Here is a 22600-nt window from a genome sequence, read left to right as displayed (position 1 = left end):
TTTGGTACGAATGACATTGCTTCGGATGACACTTGAAAGATCTTCCAAGGTCTCAAGGACTTTGTAAGAGCTGAAAGAAAAGTACAAGTGATTTTTGATATCTTTCCTGTCCCATCAATGACAACAAAAACAACAGGAGATACTGCAGGTAGGTTGTTAGTTATGCAAGTGCTGTAAAGTAGAGTTTTGGTTTCATAGAACATTGAGCCTCTTATATATGGCTTCTATCTCAGTAGAAGGCAAAACAACTTCTGAGTGACAGAATAGCTAAACTAGTCAGGAAGGTGTTAAACAGAGCAAAGTACATAAACATAAGTGTCTCAAGGTATCATTGGGTCAGTTCAGACACACAGGACCTGAAATGTTTATAGACGGATGTTAGGGTCTGTTACAGACCACCAGATCAGCATTGAGAACATGACAAACAGCTCTTTCAAACTTCTGTAATGTATAAATGTATAAAAAGAAAAACTACATTATCATGGAGGATTTCAACCTGGGGTACATATGCTAGAGTTCCTGTGCTGCCACTCCTTGGAGTTTCTTAAAAAATTAAGAAGCTAGTAAACTCAACTCAGGGTAATTCTTCATTAAACTTCACTGTGATAGAGAATGAACTAACCACCAAATTATAAAGTAGCAAGTGCCAGTGATTACAACATAACTTCATTTATGTACCAACCGAATATAGTTTCGATCAGTATTTTCTATACTTGGCATTTTGAAAAGGCCAATTTCCTCATGCTGAAAGGAATTGTGAGTAAAAGTTTAAATAAAACAATGTGAATGATAATAGGAAGTTGTATAAATCCACAATTCCAGTGTCACTAAAGAAGACTTCTTTGGTTAAAAAGAAAAGTGGAAGGACTAGAACTTTCACCCAAGAGTTTTAGTAGCCATTAATATTGATGTTTAGTTGACCAATGGAAACAATCCAATGGATGGGTGAGGTGATAAAACAGAGAAGGAACCACTACTATGAAAACTAGGAGTGCTAACAAGAACACAGATGTTTTAAAACTCATTGGAGTCTCTAGGAATTCTTATTTTACTGAGAAATTGAAACAATACAAAACCTGCTAACCAATTACATCATTCAAAAGCTTCCTAGCCCTGTTTCTGGTGATTGCTGCATTATTTAGAGTTCCCAGTACCAAATTATCCTTTCAAAACAAAGTACTGTTTCACAGGAATCTGAGCTCCTCTTCATAAACAATGCTCTTAACAGCCAAAGGCATTAAGGCAAAGCTCAACTCTCAACAGCTACAAATAAAACTGGGATGGTTTGACCATGTGACTTAATGTTTTATAAAGTCGAAACTACCTATTATAGAGGATTTCACCTGGCATGTGTTCTTTACGCACAGGTTTTAAGCCAAATGACTTGCACCAGGAACATTGCTAAACATTATAATTCATGTTACTGGTCTCAATTGTGATTAGTTTCTCTTCATTTTAAGAGAAAGTGTAATGCAATATTACAACAGTATTGTCTCAGTCTCCTGAGCAGTCAGTAAGAAGTAGAGCAAAATCCACTAACTGATAAAAGCAAATGCAAAGAGTTGTCTGCAGCGACAGTGGACAAGTTACCCACATAAAAGTGATCTTTTAAGAGCACACACTGTTCTTAATATTTGGCTCAATGAACATTAAAAGGTTTCCTTTCATCTAGGATATTAACTACCAGATGAGGTTTAGCAGCCACAGGACCAAAAATCTTGGTTTTAGGGTATAATTTCTTCCCTACAACTACTTATTTAAAATAAACTAGCAGACTTTTTACTTCATCTTTTGACCGCAGTTTCCACTGATTTAAAGATGTTAGCTTTGTGACAAAAAGAACAACACTATTTTAAACTGAAAACAAGCATTGCTTTGACTAAAATTAAGTGATTTTAAAATAGGCAGAGAGATAAGAGCAATTATAAAATTTAAAAGTTCAAATTTAAGTCAAATCCAAGGATTAACCCGCTACCATCTCTGCGATCAGCAAATATTTTGCAGCCCACAACTCAATACCATTTTTAACAGAATGAGTATTAAGGATCCTCTTGTTTTGGAAAGATAGGATATTTTACAAACACTTGGCAGTCATTTTTATTTAATTATTTCTAAAAGGAAGACAGTGATCAGTTTTTAGAAGTACTAAATATCCATTCACATTTTTCCCAAGTTTACACCAAGCTGGTGAAACTGTGGCCACAGTTATTCAAGAACCTTGGCTCAAATAATAAGTCAGGTGCTATTCATCCTAGTGGGATATCCAGACAAATTGCTACTGAGACATTGGATTTTATAAAAGATGATAGGTGCCTCCTGTATTACTCTTCCTCACCATCAGCACTAAGTCTTAAAAAAGGATAAATGCCCATTGAAATGCTCATTAGCAGATCCTATCAACCAACCAAGAAGATAATGGATTTTCTCTTCAGAGTCTGGATACCATCTGTTTTTCTCCCACACAGAAAAGGATGCAACAGGTCTCTCATATAAAAAGGTCAAGTAGAAAATGAGCGATAATCTAGAATGAAACAGCAGCAAAGACTGCATGCACTTAGAAATCCATCCTCCCTGCTATGCAATTTATCAAGTTATTCTGAAGCTGAATATCTCCAGTTGTAATCCCTTGTGAAAGCACTGTGCACTTAAAAAAAGCACAATGCCCAGAAGAGATCATCCCAATGTTTAAAAAAAAAAAAGAGTTGGGAAGAAGAGGTAGATATTTCATAAGGAATGGGGAGCTGACTGGGAGGCAGCTGAACAGAGAAAGAATCCAGAGGTGGAAGTAATAGACTGTTGTCCTTCAAAAAAATAAAAGGAAGTGAGATTAAATGTCATTTAACTGAAGATACTATCTGTGCCAGTTCCTCATTCCCGAGTCTTAGCTCCTTAGGGAAAGTCTATCATTCATGCACTAAATTCTACTACTGCACTCAAGAATCACATTCTAGAGTATGATCAAAACCCAATGTCATGGCTTGGCTTGCCATCACTTCCCATGCCCTCTGAACATTTCTTCATCAGCAGAGGAGCTCTCACTAGAGACTGTGCTTCTTCAGCCTTTGCTCTAGCTTGTTAGAGTTCCAGGGGAACTGTTATTTTTTTAACTGTCCTTTATCTTCCCTTCTAGTCAATTCTCAAACAACTATACTAAACAGAGGCCAAAGCTTTTGAGTGCATGTCTATGGTGTTTTGACACCTCTTTTCCCTCTCAATACACAGTACAGAAACATTTTTACTTGCCATCTCACTTCTTATTTTTGTTTCAGGGTGTTTCCCCTCCCCTCCCCTCAGGTTGTGGTTTTGTTTTGGGTTTTCTTTTTTGGCATTCTCCTAATGCCACATCATGAGATGTATTTTTCTTTGGACATTTCAACATCAGTCCCTTCCCAGAGGTCAAGTTCAGAGCAGAAGCATGGGAGTAGTGAGCTACCACTCACAGTAGATTGTGCAAGTGTTCGAACTACAATCACACATGCTCTACTGAGCTCAGTTCCCCGTCAGGGGGCCTCAAATGCCCTACTAGGCTTCTTGGACTGAGCTCCTTCTTGACTGGAAGGGGGGAAAGAGTGTGGTCCTCTTCCAAGTGTTCCCCCTCACAGTAAATTACGCTGTACTTCATGATGTGATCCTTCCTTTCATGCTTTGATCAGCAGTGAAATAGCTGATGAGGACATATCCTTGGGCATCAGAGTCAAGAGGACTACAAGAACAGATCTCAATGCTTTTGTTTCAGGTTCAGACAGATATCACTGCATTATTTAATCTTCAAAACAGGGACTGAGTAAATTTTCACAACCAGTGTCACAAAACAGGTTTCAGAATAGCAGCCATGTTAGTCTGTATCCGCAAAAAGAAAAGGAGTACTTGTGGCACCTTAGAGACTAACAAATTTATTTGTTAGTCTCTAAGGTGCCACAAGTACTCCTTTTCTTTTTGTGGTCACAAAACACTTTTCTGTACAAAAGCTTTAGATCCGGGAGAACAAGGTGGCAGCTCAAAAGAGGTGGCGAAATACAATGCTGCTATGTACTCCCCTTATTCCTAATTAAAGCCTGTCCTGTTCTCTGTACACTAGTATCAGGTATGCTATTTGGTTCAGCACCTATTTCAGTTCAGTGACTACCAAAGCATTTGGCACACAAATTCCTGGATGGTCCAGTATATGAGTAACATCTCTTCTTTTACAGGTACAATATAGCATTTAAGACTGCTTAGAACCTTCAAACCTTATCAGTGCAACAAAGTGTTAGAATCAGACTACTCTGATCATTGCATGTCTACCTCACTTGACCACATTATGCATATTTGTGGCCCCTGACAAGCATCACTCAATGCACTAGAGAGAGATCAGGAACACCTGCAAGTCCTGCTTGAGGCACCCAAGGAAGATTTTTTTGTAGGTCAGTATGGGAGCCAGGCTGAAAAGCTTCAAAGGCCAAAGCTTTAAACTGACGCTTAATGTCAGTGAAGACAGCTACGCCTCAGGACTCAGTTCCAGTAAAGCCCACATCAGCACAGACCTCCCTTCCATATCCCCCTAATCCCAATTGTCTAATGTCCCACTGAAATGCCCAGCACTAACACTGAGTTCAAGGGCTCTGTCATGCAACTGCTTAGATACTTGGAGTCTGTGGTAGGAAATTTCAGTTTACTGAATGAGGCACAGCCTTCTTACAAGAGGCTCACCTAAATCAAGGCAAACCACCCCTCCTATATCAAACAACCAGTTTACATCAAGGAATCCTAATTTTACTCTCCTGTATTCTCAAGATTGAAGTGCAACAGAGAACAAGAAGTCAGGTCTCACTGGATGTTCCAGGTGCCACAGTCACTCCTGATCCTCCAATATACTACCACAGATTCCCACGGTACTAATTTTGTGTTCATCACTCCATATTAGTGGAGAGTTAGGATTTCTCCATGCAGTCAGAATGTTTTTTTTGCCTCCACTGATGTTCACAGTTGGGAGAAGGGGAAAGAGGGGAGAGGCATTCAGCATATAAAGCTCTGGCCTCAACCCCAATATACCAGTCCCTCTTATACTGATGCTTCACAAAGCCCTTTCAAAGCTCCCCCTTGAATAGGGGCAGGATGAAGACAGTAACTTACCCTATTTGGACTTAGATGAGTCAGAGGATCCTGATGTAGTCCTACCATCCCTACTATAGAGGAACAGAAACCTTGACTTTACAAGGGAGGACCTCATTCTCCACCAAACCTCTCCCCAAATTCTTACCGAAGTTGTCCAAGATAATTGTTGAAGCCAACACAGTAATCTATAAGGGCCATAACTGAGGTACCCAGGAATCCCTATGAAATATGAATTCTGCCCTTACACCCATTTTGAATCAGGTGGTGAGAAAGTGTGACTGACTTCTCCCACAGCTGCCTCAGTCCTGAAGGCAGACAGAGGGGAGAGAAATAAAGCCTACATAGCCAAAAGTCAGGTTAAGCTTTGTAAGAAAAGCACTATCCTGGTCAATTCTCTTATCCTCAAAGGCCCACACACCTGGCTCATCTTGAGGAATGGGCAATATTGGATACCATATATGGTGACAATGAACACACAGACAGCAGTGAATGCCCAAAGGTCTTCAAGCACCTGGGTTCCTAGAAAAGTTCCAGAGAAACTGGGTATCCACCTTAGATCAGAAAAAGGCTGTTTGGGGAGCATGTAGAGTGTTTACAAGAGGAAGACAAACATAGCATTGCATTTTCTAAGGCCTGCATCTCACCCCAGGGGTCCTTCCTTCCAGAGTAGGATCAGGTAAGTTTTGCATCAACTGGCTTCCAGGGTTTGCTGAGCCTTTAGTCAGCACACCATTACCTGGACCTTATTCTCAGAAGCAGACTGGAAGCCTTTTACTCCCAATGATCCCTACTCAACTCAGACACAGACATTGTTCTGTGGGGCTATGAGCTTAGGTTTCAGAAAGCCATCCTGACTGCATGCATTTCAGTTCCCCCAACCCCCATATCTCCCTCTCCCCACAAAAAAACACCACAATGTTTTTGTGTTTATCAATACCAGGAAGAATTGCTGCAGGGAAATCCAATCTGGCCTGGCAAAGAGCAATCAAGGCAGTGCCACCAGGTGAAAGACAAAAGGGGGTTTACTCTAGATATTTCCTGACACACAGTCCTCAGGAAACTGCATCAATATCTAGCCAAAGAAGTTCAAGGTCACTACCCCAAGAACCATCACCCCTTTTCTAGATAAGAGAATGACTGTACATCCTCTGGACTTTGAAGATGCTTACAAGCATATAGAGATACTTCCTTAACAACAGTAGGATTTGCTGAAGCGAGAACAGCACTGCCAGTTAGGTCTTGCCTTTGGCATAAACTGCCTTTTTTTTTTTTTTTAATTAAATGCATTCTTATCCTGTGTAGATACTTGGACAATTGAGGGATTAGAGACAACACTCTGGTGAGTGCTGAAACATCAATCTGTGTTACTGCAGGGGTGCTGGAGTTGCTAGAATTCAAGACTGACTGCTGGGATTCTGGTTGTTATTGGTAGGGCTCTGTGTCTGTCACAGAGGCTGCGGAAGTCATGGATTCCTTGACTTTTTGCAACCTCCATGACTTCTGCAGTGGCCAGTGTGGCTGGCCCCAGGGCCAGCTGATCAGGTGGCCCCAGAGACAGCCACACAGGCAGCTGCTAAGGCAGCCCCGGGCAGCTAGCCCCGAATACCACCCGACCAACCGCCGGTGAGGCCGGACCTGGTGACTGCCTAAGTAGCAGTCCTGGGGGCGGCTGGAGCAACCACTGCTCAGCAGCTCCCACGACAGTTGGTGCCGCTGGCCCCAGGGCACCCCCCACCCCAGAGCAGCACCTCCCCCCGGGAACCTCCCAGAGCAGCGGCCCCCCCACCTAAGATTTAGTCAGGGATTTTTATAGTACAAGTCATGGTCAGGTCATGGGCTTTTACTAAAAATACCCATAACTAAATTATAGCCTTAATTATTGGGATTCAAAGCCTTCCAAGTAGTTTCCATGGCAGATCACTATTAAAAGGCTTTGAAGTGGACTTCAAGGTCCTAATGGAAGAAAAAAAAATACAAGTACTTTCACATCACATCTGGATAACTAACAGACTCTAAGCCTCTTTAGCATGATAGGAGACAAGAAGCAATATTTAATTTGAAATCCATTCCTAAGACACCTTTTGTCCAGACTGTAGTGATGACATATTTGTACACCATGAGAGGAACTATGAATACAGAACTCTACACACTGAGAACATGGTCTATCCAGAAACAGTAGCTGCACATCAGATGTCCTGAAAATGCAAGCAGTCAGAACCTTTAGAGACCTAGTATTACAAAAGGTGGTCCTGGTTCAAGTAAACAAAACAAAGACACCAGGTCGCACCTGCTGGAAAGAGCTTTATTTTAGAAGATGATCTTCTCTGCCATGTATGTGGCAGTTTTGAACATCATCATGCAATTGATATTACAGATTCTTACAGGTGATCCTTAGATAAGGAAGAGACAGCATAGCTTTGACTAGTCAGGGACACCAGAGCGGAGTTTCCTTACTACTGACCCCTACAAGCTGCCAATCTCATGGCATGAAGGAGACCGCATTAGCAAAGAATGTCTTCACCTATAGATTTCCTTTCCACTAGCCCAACTCACAACATAGATCCTGCAATACTCAGAAGACAAAATGCTCAGTGACCATATACTGGCTGGCCCAGACAGATTTTCACCTATTACAGATAGTTAAAGGCAATCCCATCAACCTGAGAATTTGGACTCAGATCCCCCAGCTAGGGTATTAGCCCAGCCTAGGGGCTCTTTCTGTGACAAGGCAGAGATCATTAAGCATAAAGAGTAACATTTTCAAAAGTGTTTAAATAACTTAGAAGCCTATATCCTCCCATTGACTTTCAATGCCACTTAGACACTTTTGAAAACATTACCTGCCAATTCCAAGCCTACTGCCATTTTCAAGGTCATCTTCCATACAAACCTGTAACTCCAGAGAGAGACAGTTTGCAGGGAGGTACAATCAGGCCCAAGTGGACTCCTTCTACTTTAGGGATTCTCAACCTTTTTCTTTCTGAACACACCCCCCTCTCCCCAACATGCTATAAAAACTCCATGGCCCACCTGTGCCACAACAACAGTTTTTTTGCATATAAAAGCCAGGGCAAGCATTAGGGGGGTAGCAAGCAGGGCAACTGCCCAGGGCCCCAGACACAGGGAGCCCCACAAAGCTAAGTTGCATAGGCTTCGGCTTCAGCCCCAGATTGCGGGGCTCAAGGCCCTGGGCTTAGCCCCATGTGGTGGGGCTTCGGCTTTCTGCTCTAGGCCCCAGCAAGTCTAATGCCAGCCCTGCTTGCCAGACCCCCTGAAACCTGCTCGCAGCCCCCAGGCCCCTGGTTGAGAATGACTGCTCTACATGGCTCACAGAGACTACTTGTTCTCTACCTGCAATCCCAACTGAAAGTCTAAACTCCATCCTAGTTTGACAGCTATTACAGACTAACACCTTAGCAACCCTGGCCATCGAGTTAACATTGGGATTGACACTTTTTTTTTTTTTAAATAAAACTCCCTATGCCATCTGATTATTAATGTGGTCCTGAGAAAGCTGACAAAACTTTATATTGACCCATTCAGTACCTGCAAACTCAGGTTTCTTCTATGAACGTCAGTTTTCTGGTGGCAGAAACTTTAGGGTCTTAGGGTCTCTCAATCTGAGCTATTTGGCAATTTACCTTATGAGAGATTATAGGATAAGGGAGTGCTGCACTCTCCAGAATGCCTCTCCAGAGGCAGTGTTGGAAATGCACATTCACTGGGTGTTTTTTAAAAAAACAAAAACAAAAAAACAGGGGTACTTCTTCCATGCTTTGCCAACAAAGTTAGTTCTACCAATGTGAGACATTGCTCATAGAAGATTGAGTGGATATTCAAAACACATGTTCTCTTGCCTCAGGTTCCCTTCACTGGAGTCCAAATACATACATGGCCTCTGTGGAGTGGACTTCCTCAGGGTATCATATGATCCACTGAGCTTCTTCAGCTTCACTTCCCTTGGAGGGGGCTCAGATGCCCTATTCGACACTGTGGATATATCTATTCCACAATTAAACACATGGGGGTTAGCCAGTGTCAGCTAAGTTGGGCCAGCCAAGGGAGTTTAATTGCAGTGTAGCCACAGCGTGTTAGGCTCCTTCTTGAGTAGGGGTGGAAAAAAGGGGAAGTACTCTCTCAAGCCCACTAACCAGTGATGCCAAAAAAATGCTGTCACAGTGTATTGTGCAGATCTTCATACTATGAACTTCATTCAGTCTTCAGCTTAGAATTTAGAACATCTTTCACCCCATGTTCTTCAAATCTCTCTCCCTCTCCCCCCAGTGGCATATACTTAACAGAACTAGCTCTTACATGGTTTTAAGGACAAACATAGTGAAAGTCAGACAACAACAAATAGATCCACAGAACAGAACTTCTCCGCAGTTTTCTTGTCAATCTTTCCCCACCCACCCACCCACCCACCCAATAACCCCTCATTTCAATTCTGGATCTATGTTCAACAGGGACTGGCACTTATGCTAAGCAGCATTTTAGTGATAGGTATAGGGACAGGCATGAGAGCCGTGAAGTCATTTTTCCTAACACCCTATAGTAACTCAAGGGGAAGAAACTGTTTTAAAGGATCAAGTCACTAATCAGATCAGCAAAGGACATACTCATCCACCCAAAGTTGAGCTTGGCTATCTCACCCACCCTCTGACCTGTCATTATCTGAACACAAAAGTCTGACGAATTCAGCATGTGGCACCCTCTAGGTCTATTTCATATTGAACACAACAGAAAGCAACTCATCCATTTGAATTTACTAATTCCTAGTGCTCACTACCTCAGTGATAGGGGTATCTGAAGCTGAAAACAGCTCTAAATTACATCTGAGCCTCTGTTTCCATTAGTAGAAAGTTAGGCTGATCAACTCAAGTATCATCCAGACACCAAACCAGTGCAACTGTTCAAATAACCATGAATTTTATACATCAAATAGTTTCAGGTGTTACATCTTTCCCCCTCCCCCAGTCACACAAATTATAAAAACCACAAAAAAAAAAAAAAAAAAAAGACTTTTAAAATGTGTCTTCCTCCACCCACCGAGTGATCTATACCAGAACCACACAAGCAAAAAAGGAAAGAATGGATACAAAGTATTGTAAAATATAATAAACTAAAATAAGACAAGACTGTTTTCCCCCTCTTTCAAACACCGCAATACTGACCTCAATGAGTAGGTCTACACTGTAGCTGGCAGAAAGATTACCAGCGCAGTAGACACCCTTGTGCTATTATGGTTCAAACCTGTACACTAAAAATAGCAGTGTGGACACTGATGCACAGGCAGACGCTCAGGCTAGCCACCTAAACTTGGACTCACCCGATTCCCTAGGTCTATCTCCACCAGTGCAACAATGTCAACACTTAACAAACTAGCTCAAGCTCACCTAGTGCAAGTCTGTTTACCCAAGCCAAGAGGCTTGCTCTCAGCTGTAGAGCAGACATACCCAAAAGGCACAAGGACTATTTACATGAGCGGCACTACTAAGTTTTTGTGTAAGGGAACTGTTGCCCCCTTACCAAGGGTCAGTGGGGGTGTTTTGGTTGGCTAGCTCCCAGTACTAAAAGGGGAAGGGTCTATGGGAAATCAGGACCCTGAGACTGACAGTCCCCAGGAACAATGGGGAGAGGCCAATGCTCCAGCTCAGCCTGAATGACAGGGCAGGCAAGATAATCAGGGAGTCAGGAGGCCAGGGAGCTCCCATCCTCCGTGTGAACTGGATTGGCCTGGGTCAGACAGAGTGGGGCCGAGCTAAGGAGAAAGCAGGGGCCCAAGTTGAGCTGTGGAGCAGAGCTGTGCCAGATCCAGAGGGACCATAAAAGCACCCCAGAGAGAGCGCAGACCCTGTCCTGGGAGCAGAGCTGCAGCCCCAAAGCCAGAGGCACAGCCTAGAGAGAGCAGACTTGCCCTGGGAGCAGAGCTGCAGCAACCAGAGCCAGAGGGGCCAGAAAAGCAGCCCACGAAGCAGGTCAGTGCTGGGAGCAGAGTCACAGAAGCAGCCTGCAGAGCAGATCTGTCCTGGGAGCAGAGCTGTAGCAACCAGAGGCAGAGGGGCCAGAGAAGCAGCCCAGGGAGCTGGAGGCAGAGCAGCAGCAGCAGCGCTGAGACAGAGCGGTGGAGCTGGGGCTGGAGCAGTCTGGAGCTGGGTGCGGTGAGCAGCTGGAGAGAGCAAGGGGGACCCTGGCTAGCGGGCCCAGCACAGGGAGATGCCTCAGCCAAGAGGCTCTGCAGGCCAGGCTTGGATTGTAACCTCGACAGGGCGGGGACAACACTGGGAAGAAGGGTCCTACCACTTAGAGCGTGTGGCCACCACCAGAACAAGTGTCCAACCCACAGCATCCCTGCAGCACAGCCAGGGCCTGAGAAGGCGGCCTGGGACTTACAAGGAACAGACTGTGAACTGCCCTGACATTCCAGAGACATTGTTTGTGATGTTCCCTGCCACAGAGCGGGTTGATGTGTTTCCTTTAACCTTTCCCATTTTTTCTTATTCTTTTTAAAATTAATTGTTGATTAAATAACTTCCATTTGCTTTAACTTGTATGTAATGGTCAGTGGGTCAGAGAAGTGCCCAGTACAGAGAGAGTACCCTGGAGTGGGGACACCCTAGCCCTGTCCTAGGTGACCACAGCAGGGTTGGGGGTCGAGCCCCCCAGGAATCCTGGGCCCAGCCTTTTTGGGGTTACGAGGACTCTGCCAGACAGGAGAGTGGAAGGGGAGTCCTCAAGGGCAGGGAGGCCAATGGCTAAAGGAAATGGGAGCGAGGATTCAGATTCTTTCGCTAGCCCACTTCACCGGGGTAGTGCAGAAGCCAGGAAAGTTCCCCACAAAAGCGGGACTATTCCCCTGCTTACATTTGCCATGTCCACATGTATATGAAGATAGTTACAGTTATTGTGAGAATCACAAGTTATAATTTTTAACTGTATTAGATTAATATACCTTTTGTATTACAAAAAAGCCAGAGAACACCCTTCACTGATTGCATACTTGAACATGCAGATGTAATAAAGACATTGTCTAGTGATCTGAACCCATGACTGAAAGTCAGAAGCACCTGAAATTGGGGGGAGGGGGAGGTTGTTTATTTTCGTAGGGTTTTAAAAAAACAAAAGACAACAGGTGAAACTGACAGGACCACATTGTGCCATCTGTTTCTAAACTCCACACCCCAATGATTTAAGAAACGGCAGCACTGTGTGGCCTCCAGATGGGTATATAATTGAAGCACGTAGTTGTGGTATTTCTAGAGAAGTAAAGACAGAGGCATTAGATGCAGTTATACATAACATATACATGTATTTAGAATGCCCAGGTTCCTTTATCAGACCAACTACTTCTGTCAGACTTACAGAAAGTGAAACGGTGAGGGTATCTCTAAAACTAAGGATGATACTTCCCGACCTGACAGGAGAGTTGAGAGGATTTACTTGCTACTATCTATTAGGTGCTTTGAAGGTGAAGCACACTGAAGAGCTAAATATTATTTAATGCGCAGTGTTCCAATTATAACAATTATCTTTTCATACATTTGTAATACCAGATTGTTCAAAATTAGAGGAAAACACATATTACCCGTACTTTTTCAAACACACAACTTGTTATTTCCATATCAAATTTCTTTACAGACACTTGTCTACACCAAGCAACAAACCCATGACAAGTTTTAAAACTATTAAATTTGAGATTTTTGCTTTTTTTTTTTTTTTAAAAAAGCAAAGCAAAGCATAAAAATAAAAATGGTTAAGTTGTGAAGTACTATCTACCCATATATATCCCTGCTCCCTCCCTACCCCCCACCCCGGACCAAGATAATAACTCGGGTAGCATTTTACTAAGATTTCTAATAAAATGCGTTTGAGGGATCATGCTTGTTTAGAACCAACATGCAGTTTCACCCCAAAATGTAGCTTAAGGAAGTTGAAAAGCTCAGGAAATCATAGGCTTAGAATTAAATTGCTTCTTCAATTGCTATGCTGTAATCAAAACTGTGAAATCCTACCGAACCTCTGAGGTTCAAATTCTAAATTTTATGGTTTAAATTAACTTGGATTGTGATGGAAAGAATATTTAAGCACTATCCCTCTTCCTATCCCCCCCAAAAAGAGATTTTTTTTTTCTCCACCCTACATGTTGGACCAATACCAGATACCACACACACACACATATGTTGTATTCATGAAAGAAACCAAAACAATGGTAATTTATAAACAGGATTCTAAGAGAGAGATACATGAATGAGAAAAGACAAGAAAGATGACAGGAACAACAGTAATGTTTACTTGCTACAGATAAGACAGAAAATACACATACAAAATAAAGTTTTATGAAGGAAACAGAAAAACATCACATTTCAAAGAAGTGTGTTACATCACATTTCAAAGTAATGTGTTAGTGTTTACATTTGACACGTGGAAACTTCAGCACTTTTGGTGATACAGTGGTCTATTTAAGTGGCTCTAGATCAGAGGTGGGCAAACTACGGCCCACGGGCCACATCCGGCCCGCGGGACCATCCTGCCCAGCCCCTGAGCTCCTGGCTGGGGAGGCTAGTCCCTGGCCCCTCCCCTGCTGTCTCCCCTCCTCTACAGCTATGCCGCTGCCACACGGGCAGCACTCTGGGCGGCAGCGTGGCATGGCTGCCAGACATGGTGCTTTGAGCAGCATGGTAAGGGAGCAGCGGACAGTTGGATGGGGCAGAGGTTCGGGGAGGGAGGCATTCAGGGGACAGGGAAGAGGGGGCAGTTGGATAGGGCTGAGGTTCTGTGGGGTGGAGGCATGGGACAGAGGGTTAGATAGGGGATGGTGTCCCGGGGCGGTTAGGGGCCAAGGAGCAGGGGGGAGTTGGATGGGTGGGGGAGGAGGCCAGGCTGTTTGGAGAGGCACAGCCTTCCCTACCTGGCCCGCCGTACAGTTCTGCACCCCGATGTGGCCCTCGGGCCAGAAAGTTTGCCCATCCCTGCTCTAGATTCAAGATTTTAACAGGACTCAACAAACCTGCTCTGAACTGCATGAAACACAGCAGTTGCCTCTTCCCACTGCCTGAGGTCAAATGTTTGACCCTATCTATTTTTTATGAAGTTATGACTTGAGAATTATACCATATAATTTGTTCACAATGTGTGTTACTCCTAGTAATCTTTAGCAGGAGTTATTTAACGCATGCAATGAGAATTTTTAAATTAAGTACACAAAATTCAGAAGGAGTAGCTCAATGGTGCAGACTATATGAGCTAGTGTCAAATACAATGCAGCATGAATTTAAAATAGGCTAAGCTCTAAAATTAGAAATATGAGAAAAGGAAATAGATACAACTATAGCTTTGTGGTATGCAGTAATCAGTAGTACAAAGGGGGGAAAGTTACTGAAGACAAAACAATGCTATTAAGCACAACTGCTAATACAAAGCATTGAGAGCTAGGATGAAAAGAGATCAGAACACACAAGTTTCCTTATTTTTATCAACAAAGAGTCTTGGCAAATGCGGATTACTTTTTGTTAAGTTTTACCTAGACCAGAAATAGTCTTTAATTAGTATTTAAAATTCAAAATTCTCTAACCCATGTCCACAAACCAACCAAGAGGCAGTTTCATTCAGCAAGATATCAGCATCTGAAGATATTCAGAGACTGTAAAGCCAGGATGGGCCATTGCTATAATTATCCAACCCCATAAACTTCCCTTGATTTCTGTTTGAACTGGGATATCTCTTTTAGAAAAGCATATCTATATGCTGTGCAGAAGCTTTAACCATTATGTCTCCAATAACATACTGACTACTCCAAAATGTGGCAGAACCTTACAGTTCTGAGTTTAAAGTCTTGTTATATCTAGTACCCAGTAGAATTTAAAGGAACCGCTGAAGCAGACAACGACAAGAAAGAGACTCAATTACAATAATGAAACTGCCTTCTCCTTCTCTACCAAAACACTGTTGAATTCGAAATAAGGGGTAAAGAGTGTTCCATGTGAGCTCTTCTATTTTTTGTGTAAGGTCAGTAGTAGCAGCTTTGATGATCTAATGACATGCTGCACTTGGGAGTGGGAATCTCGTACTTGTAATTACCTTTTCCCTATCTACCCGATCATAGATTCTCCTCTCAGCTGCAATAAAACCATTTCATGTATAAATTGTGACTGGCTCCTACTGCCCGGCGTCCCAACTCCTGCATACCTTTAATATCTTTGCATGACAAGTTGTTGCTGTTTCCGTTTTCTTCCCAACATAAATCCACATTTATCTCAAGCCGGCTCGTGGACAACGGGAACAGACACCGAGAGGGTGAGGGGGCGGGGGGAGGGGGGGGGTCTTCCAGTTGTTTCTCCGTTAGCCAAATTCAGACCGCGGGAGGGGGAGCGAAGGCTTCCTATTTCAACCCAGCGGCCCCTGCTCAGCGCAGATCTGAGTTATCCGGCCCCCACGTGGGAAGAGGAAGGAAGCGAAGGGCTCTGAAGCACCCGGGCTGAGGAATGGAGATATCTGCAGTCTCTTACCTTGTCCAGCTCATCGTGCAGCTCGGCCAGGCTGGGTCGGATGAGCTTCTCGCCCAGCTCGGCGGCCGTGTGCCGGTAGTGATCTATCCTGGGCACGGCGTCCATGGTGTTGTGGCCGAAGGTGCGCAGATAGTAAGTGTTGGTGTGGGTATCGTAGTGATGATGCCCCCCGGAGCCGCCGCCGCCCCCGGAGTGGAGGCTGCCCTCGCTCAGCACCGTGTCGCCGCCGTTCTGGAAGCTGACGCCGCCGCCCTCCAGGCCCCCGCCGGGCTCGGCCGGGCTCTCATCACCGGCCGATGGGTCTACAAAGTTCACCCGAAACCTGCCCTTGGCTTCCTCGCTGCCCTTCACCGCTGCGCCGCCCTGCCCGCCAGGTTTCTGGGGCTCGTCCGCCGCCGCCCGGCCAGAGCCCTCCGCCACCAGGTCCACCTGGAAGCGGCTCTGGCTCGGGGTGGGACCCAGCGGTCTGCACAGCGCATCCCCGGCCGCTGCCGCCAGAGACAGCCCCGCTTCTGGCTCAGAGTCGGCAGCCGGCGCATCCCCAACGCCAGCCGGCAAACGCGGCGTTTCCTCAGTCCCTCCAGACCCCGCTGCTGCCTGCTGCTGCTCCCGGGTGGAGCCGGACAGCGGCTGTTTCCCCTCCATGTCTCCGGCTCAGGGCGCAGCGAACGAGCGACAGCCCCAGCTGCCTCTGAAACCTGAGCGGCGGCTCCGCTGCTTTAAACGTCCAACCACCAGCCGGGCTGCCCCGAGACCACGCAACGCGCCGCGCCCGCCCCTCGGCGCCTCTCCCCTCCCTCTGCCGCAGCGCCAGGTGATGATGATGATGCTACTGCCGGGGCGGCTCTTCTCTCTCGCCCGCCCGCAACAAGCCCCTAACCCCGGAGAGAGGGGCAGCAACAGCCGCCTTGCGGAGCGCTCCGCACCGGACCCCGCCCCCTCCTCCTCCTCCTCCTCCTCCGGCACCGACCGGGCGCCCCGGCTGAGGAAACACGCGGTGCCCGCTCCCCACTGCGCTACCTGACCTAAACCCAGAGCCACCCTGCCGCCGGCGAGCGGCGATCCCCACACCCCGAGCCAGGGCCCCACGCCGCGGCACTGACACCCCGAGCAGGAGGCGGAGCGGCGCTCGCCCAGCCCCAAAGCACTGACAGCGCCGCGCTGCGAGCAGCCGGCAGAGCTGGCCGGGCGCAGCCAATCGCCGCTCCCCCGCGCGGCTGGGTCTTTAAAGCGACACGAGGCCGGGCCACCGGCGGAAGTGGTTCCTTCCCAGTTCTCGCCCTCAGGGGCTGCTGGCGGCCCGTCCGCTGGGACTCGCTCGCCTTCGGGCCCAATGGGCCTGGCTCCGCTTTTCTTTCCCGGGGCGGGGGCGCCGCCTGTCTCGGAGGCTCCTCCTGCACCGTCCCGCCGGCCGCGTTGCGGCAGCAGGAGACACCCCGTTCTGGGGCGGATGCTAGCGCCGCGACGGCTGCATCCGCCGCCGCCGCCGCCTCGGAGGGAGGGGGGAGGCACAGGCTGCGATCGTGCTGCTCAAGCAGCCTCATCCAGCCCCGCCCGGTGGCGCCTGGTGCCGGTCCCGGCCCGCCCCCGGCCTAGCCTCCCGCTCGCCTGCTCCCCCGGTTTGAAAGTTATCAGCCCGCCGGCTGTGAATGTGCAGGCTGCGGCGCGGTGGGAGATCTCGCGAGAAGAGGCAGAGGCGAAGCTCTTGGGGTGACGGGGAGGTACGGGCTACCCGAGGCGGGCGGGCGGCGGCTGCAGACCGCTTAAAGTAGGAAGTGTCGGGGGTAGGTCAGGGGGATGCTAAGCAGCAGGAACCTGGGGGTTTGCGGTAATTACAGCCGTTTTCCATGTCCACGCCACCCTTCTTCTGTCTGTGGTGCGGGACGAGTCCTCCCCGGGAGTGCTTCCACCCACTTCAGCGGGGCAGTGTTGGGGGCTGAGAGCCCAGGCTCTCACCTCTCTGCTCAGTGGTGCTGGAACACTTTTTATAGGGGGGATGCTAAAAGGCAGCTAACCAAACATAAAGCAGTAGTGCCTGAACTTTTTACCTCACTCACCCCCACCCCTTCTCTGTCCCCCCAAGAACTGGGTCTGGGAGCAGGGCCGTGGCTCGGGGCGGGGGAGACACGGACAGAGATAAGGGGGCTGGTAGCTGGAACCCCAGGTCGGTGGGGGGGTGGTCAGTGGTTGGGACTCTGGGCACAGGCTGGGGATACTGCAGCACCCCCTGTATGCCGATGTCCCCACTGAGAGCTCAGCTACCCCCTGGGCTCTCAGCTCTGTGCTTCTGGGAGCTGGGCTACTGCTCAGGCTCCCCACTGTCACTCAGGCTTAGAGCTGGGCTGCCCCCCATCCTCCAAGGCTCTTGGCTTCCTGCTTATAAATTGTCTGCCCTCTATAACACTGAGAGAGAGAGATGCACAGCTGTTTGCTCCCTTAGGTATTAATTACTTTGTGTTAATTAATAAGCACTTTTATTAAGTATAAAAAGTAGGATTTAAGTGGTTCCACGTAATAACAGACAGAACAAAGTAAGTTTTTTTTTCTGAAGCAGAATAAAACAAAACATGCTAGTCTAAGCCTAATACAATAGGAAACTGAATATACACCCTCAGAGATGTCCCAATAAGCTTCTTTCACAAACTAGACTCCTTCCTAGTCTGGGACAAATGCTTTTCAGACCAACATTGTAGTTTATGATCTGGGTCCAGCAATCACTCACACCCCTGTAGTTACTATCCTTTGTTCCAGTTTCTTTCAGGCATCTCTTTGGGGTGGAGAGGCCATCTCTTGAGCCATCTGAAGACAAAATGGAGGGGCTTTCAGGGCCTTATGTTCTCTCTCTTGTGGGCAGAAACCCCTTTGTTCTTCTGTGCAAAATCACAGCAACAAGATGGTGTAGCCACCTAGCAAGTCACATGTCCATGAATGATTCAGCTTTTTGGAGGCTGCCATTGTTTACGTGTTAGTTTGAACATTCCCAGGAAAGCTCAGATGTGGATTGGCATCTCCCAAAGTCCATTGTCAGTTAAGTGTTTAATAGGACTATTCTGAGTAACTGTCCATTCTCAAGAAGCTGCCAAATGCTTCACTGATGTTACTTAGAATCAAACACATTGAGATACAAGTACATAGCCAATATTCATAACTTCAAATACAAAAATGATACACACATACAGACATCATCATCATAACCAGCAAATTACAACCTTTCCATAAACACCTTACTTGACCTCCTTTGTACAAGATTTGGTGCAGCTATAGGACCTTGGTTGCAATAATGATCTATACAGTCACAGTTCATGTCAGTAACGTCACAGAAGGGATGAAACAGGACCAACTGGCAACACCTTCTATACTCAGACTTGGAGGGGAGACAACAGGATGTCCCACCACCACAGTCACTAACTACCATTTACGCAGTGGAGGAGAGACAGAGGGGTAAATTAATTTTTTTCTACTCCTGTATTATCAAAAAATAAAACTAGATAATGAAGGTTTTCATTATTTTTATTTTCCTTTACAAACTCTCACTAATGCAAATTTGAAATCTAGTGGCTTCTTTGGGTTGAAGATACCGGTTGTCATTGATACATAGTTTTGCTGAATTTAAATGTCAATACCGTAACCTTAAACGTCACCTGGAAACTCACAGCCAGCCAGTGCAGAGCATGGAACACAGGTTGAATAGGCTCACAGTCAGATACTCCATTTATCAAACAGGCTGCCACATGTTTCATCAGCTTTGGTTTCTGGATGGTTGTAAGGTGCAATCCCCAAGTAGACTGCACTGCTATTATATTATTATAAAAAGAATTCCCAGTAGAGGATACCCTGTAATCTCTGTCATATAGGACAACATTCAAACACAGTAGATATTTTTTGCAAGTTGGCAAAAAATGATTTAGGTGCTTCAATACTACAGTGATGAGAGCTGTTTAAAAACCTGAATGCATAGATGGTCTTTTTTTCTGTTTGTATTTGGGTTGATAGACCCAAAAGAAAGAGGTGTGAATTATGACAATAGCCACAAAAAAAAAAATCTTAGTTGTTTTTAAAATGTCAGTCTAACACCTGTTTAGGACACTTTCTTGATAACTGATCATGGCAAAATGTACTATTCCTACATCTGAAAACTATTTCAAGATAGGACTGATTGCAGCTTCTCACAGGCAGTCTGAACTGAGTAATTTGAAGAAGAGGGTAGGAAATAACATCTTTGGCCAGTTCTGAAGCTCCTGGAAAATGGCTTGACACAACATTCAATCTGTGACATTGTAAATGCAAAATGTTCTTTAAAGGGCAATGAGAAATAGGACTGCTACTGTTTATTTTATTCAGTTTTTCAAGATGTATAACTTGTTGCTATTATTTTAAAATAATAATAATAAAAGGCCCAGACGCAGCAATGAGTTGTGCATGAATGAAAATGTCTGCCTATATGTAATTCATTGAAAAATCAAGGCCTTCATTTCCAGAGTATGATAGTCCAAACCTCCTACCCAATTATATTTTTAAAATTTTAAAAAATGTTTTTACTTTGCGCACAAAAGTCTGTAAGGTGCCAAACTCCATTTTTCAGTTCCTTCACCTCTAGATGCATTTAACTTCTCAACAACAAATTTGGTGACAATCCAACAGGCTATCCAAGGCCAGAAGGGACCATTGTGATCCTATAGTATGACCTCCTGCATAACACAGGCCTACAACTTCCCCAAAATAATTCCTAGAGCAGATCTTTCAGAAAAAACATGAAATCTTGATTTAAAAATAGTCAGTGATGGATAATGTGCCACGATCATTGGTATATTGTTCAATGGTTAATTATTCTCACTGTAAAATTGTATATTTTATTTCCAGTCTGAATTTGTCTCACTGTAACTTTCAGCTATTGGATAGTATTATGCCTTTCTCTGCTTGGTTGAAGAGCCTGTTATTAAATATTTGTTCCGCATGTAGGAACTGATAGGCTATAATCAAGTCACCCCTTATCCTTCTGTTTGTTAAGATGAACAGATTAAATTCTTTGAGTCTATCACTAAAGCATGTTTTTTTAATGTTTTAATCATTCTCATGGCTCTTCTCTGAACCCTCTTCAATTTATCAACATCCTTGAATTGTGGGCACCAGAACTGGACACAGTATTCCAGCAATCGTCACAGTAGTGCCAAATACAGAGATAAAATAACCTCTCTACTCCTCCTCAAGATTCCTCTGTTTACTACATTCATTTTTTTGGCACATTGTCACACATTAGGAGCTCATGTTCAGCTGATTACCCATCATGACCCCCAAATCTTTTTCAGAGTCACTGCTTCCCAGGTCAGAGTCCCCCATCCTGTAAGTATACCTACATTCTTTGTTCCTAAATGTTTACATTTAGTTTAGCCATCTTCAAATGCATATTATTTGCTTGTGCCCAGTTTACAACGTGATTTAGATCGCTCTGAATCAGTGACCTGTCCTTTTTATTATTTACCATTCCCCAATTTTTATGTCATCCACAGACTTTACCGGTGATGATTTTATGTTTTCTTCCAGGTCAGTGATACTACTGGAAACACACCTATTTGATGAGAATTCCAATTTCACCATTACATTTTAAGACCTATCAGTTGGTCAGTCTTTAATCCATTTAATGTGTGCTGTGTTAATTTTGTACTGTTCTTGTTTTTTATTCAAAATGTTATGTGGTACCAAGTAAAATGCCTTACAGAAGTTTAAGTATATTACATCAACACTATTACCTTTATCAACCAAATTTGTAATCTCATCAAAAAAGGATATTGAGTTAGGTTGGCCATATCTATTTTCCATAACCCATATTGATTTGCATTAATTACATAACCCTCCTTTAATTCTTTATTAATCAAGTCCCATATCAGCTGCTCCATTAGCTTGCCCGGGATCAATGTCAGGCTGACAGGCCTATAATTAGATGGGTCATTTGGTTTACCCTTTTTAAAAATTGGTACAAGATTACCTTTTTCCAGTCTTCTGGAAATGCCCCAGTGCTCCAAGACTTATTGAAAAATCAACATTAATGATCCAGCCAGTTCTTTTAAAACTCTTGGATGTAAACTAGCTGGACCTGCTGATTTAAAAATGTCTAATTTTAGTAATAGTAGGGAGAGAGAGACTGAGAGACAACAATGGATTCAAAAGATGGGGATACTGGTCTTTTCTTAATTCCTGTCCATCAGAGGACTTTGCTGGAGGTGAATCTAAACATAGTTTGAATTTAGTCCGCAAAGCTTGTCTGTAGTCCATAAACATATTTTCGGCTTAATCCACATAGCTTGGTTTATATCACATATCTTCGGCTTAGTCTATAAATTTGTTGATGGTCTCCAGTACTTCGTGAAAGGAACAGATAATAAAAGACAGAATGCAGATTTCTTCCAAAATCCATGGGGTGAACATAACAGAGAGTAATTGAGCTGAAAAATATAGTAAGCTATGGTGAAATTCTGACTTTGTTCAATGGATAAGAGTTTGAGAAACACAGTGGATGATGCAGAGAACAATGTCAGAATAAAGAATCTCAGGCTAGGTCTGGGAGAAACCACAGGAGCAGTGTCTAGTTTTTTTCTCAGCAATGTTGACTTAAGTTGTTCAAGCCAATAGCATGACATTCCCTTTTAGTAGCAAGGATCTCATTCACACATACACACACAAAATCCCTGCACCACGCATATTGTATAAACAGGCATAAATATCACATGATCACCTCCAAAGAACTGCTTATATGTTCTTAAGGCATTTGTAAGCTATTTCAATTTGGAAATTATGATTATCACTAGCTTAATGCCTATTTCTGGTTTTAAAAAGCAAATGTTTTCATGTATATATAAAAAGGGGGTAACCCTTCAAGTCATATTATAGTCATGATACAGAACTGTTCATGAACCCTGCAATATATTAATTCATCATTAATCAATTTTTCATGCGTTAGAAATCAAACAGTTTTCATAGTACTTATTTAATAAGCTACTACAAAT

General features: G+C 44.6%; 1 protein-coding gene across 1 annotated transcript in view; it reads right to left on the bottom strand.

Annotated features, from left to right (window-relative positions):
- Nucleotides 1-16244, bottom strand: part of SLC12A2 (solute carrier family 12 member 2) — a 101421-nt gene extending 85177 nt beyond the window's left edge. Inside the window, exon 1 of the mRNA XM_077817407.1 lies at nucleotides 15600-16244. Within this exon, the coding sequence (XP_077673533.1) occupies nucleotides 15600-16244 (645 nt within the window). The remainder of the gene's footprint in view (nucleotides 1-15599) is intronic.
- Between the last annotated feature and the right edge of the window lie 6356 nt (nucleotides 16245-22600).

The sequence above is a fragment of the Eretmochelys imbricata genome, chromosome 5 (genome assembly GCF_965152235.1).
Source record: "Eretmochelys imbricata isolate rEreImb1 chromosome 5, rEreImb1.hap1, whole genome shotgun sequence".
NCBI lineage: Eukaryota > Metazoa > Chordata > Testudines > Cheloniidae > Eretmochelys > Eretmochelys imbricata.
The sequence above is the reverse complement of the archived record's forward strand: the minus strand, read 5'-3'. Positions and strand labels throughout refer to the sequence as shown.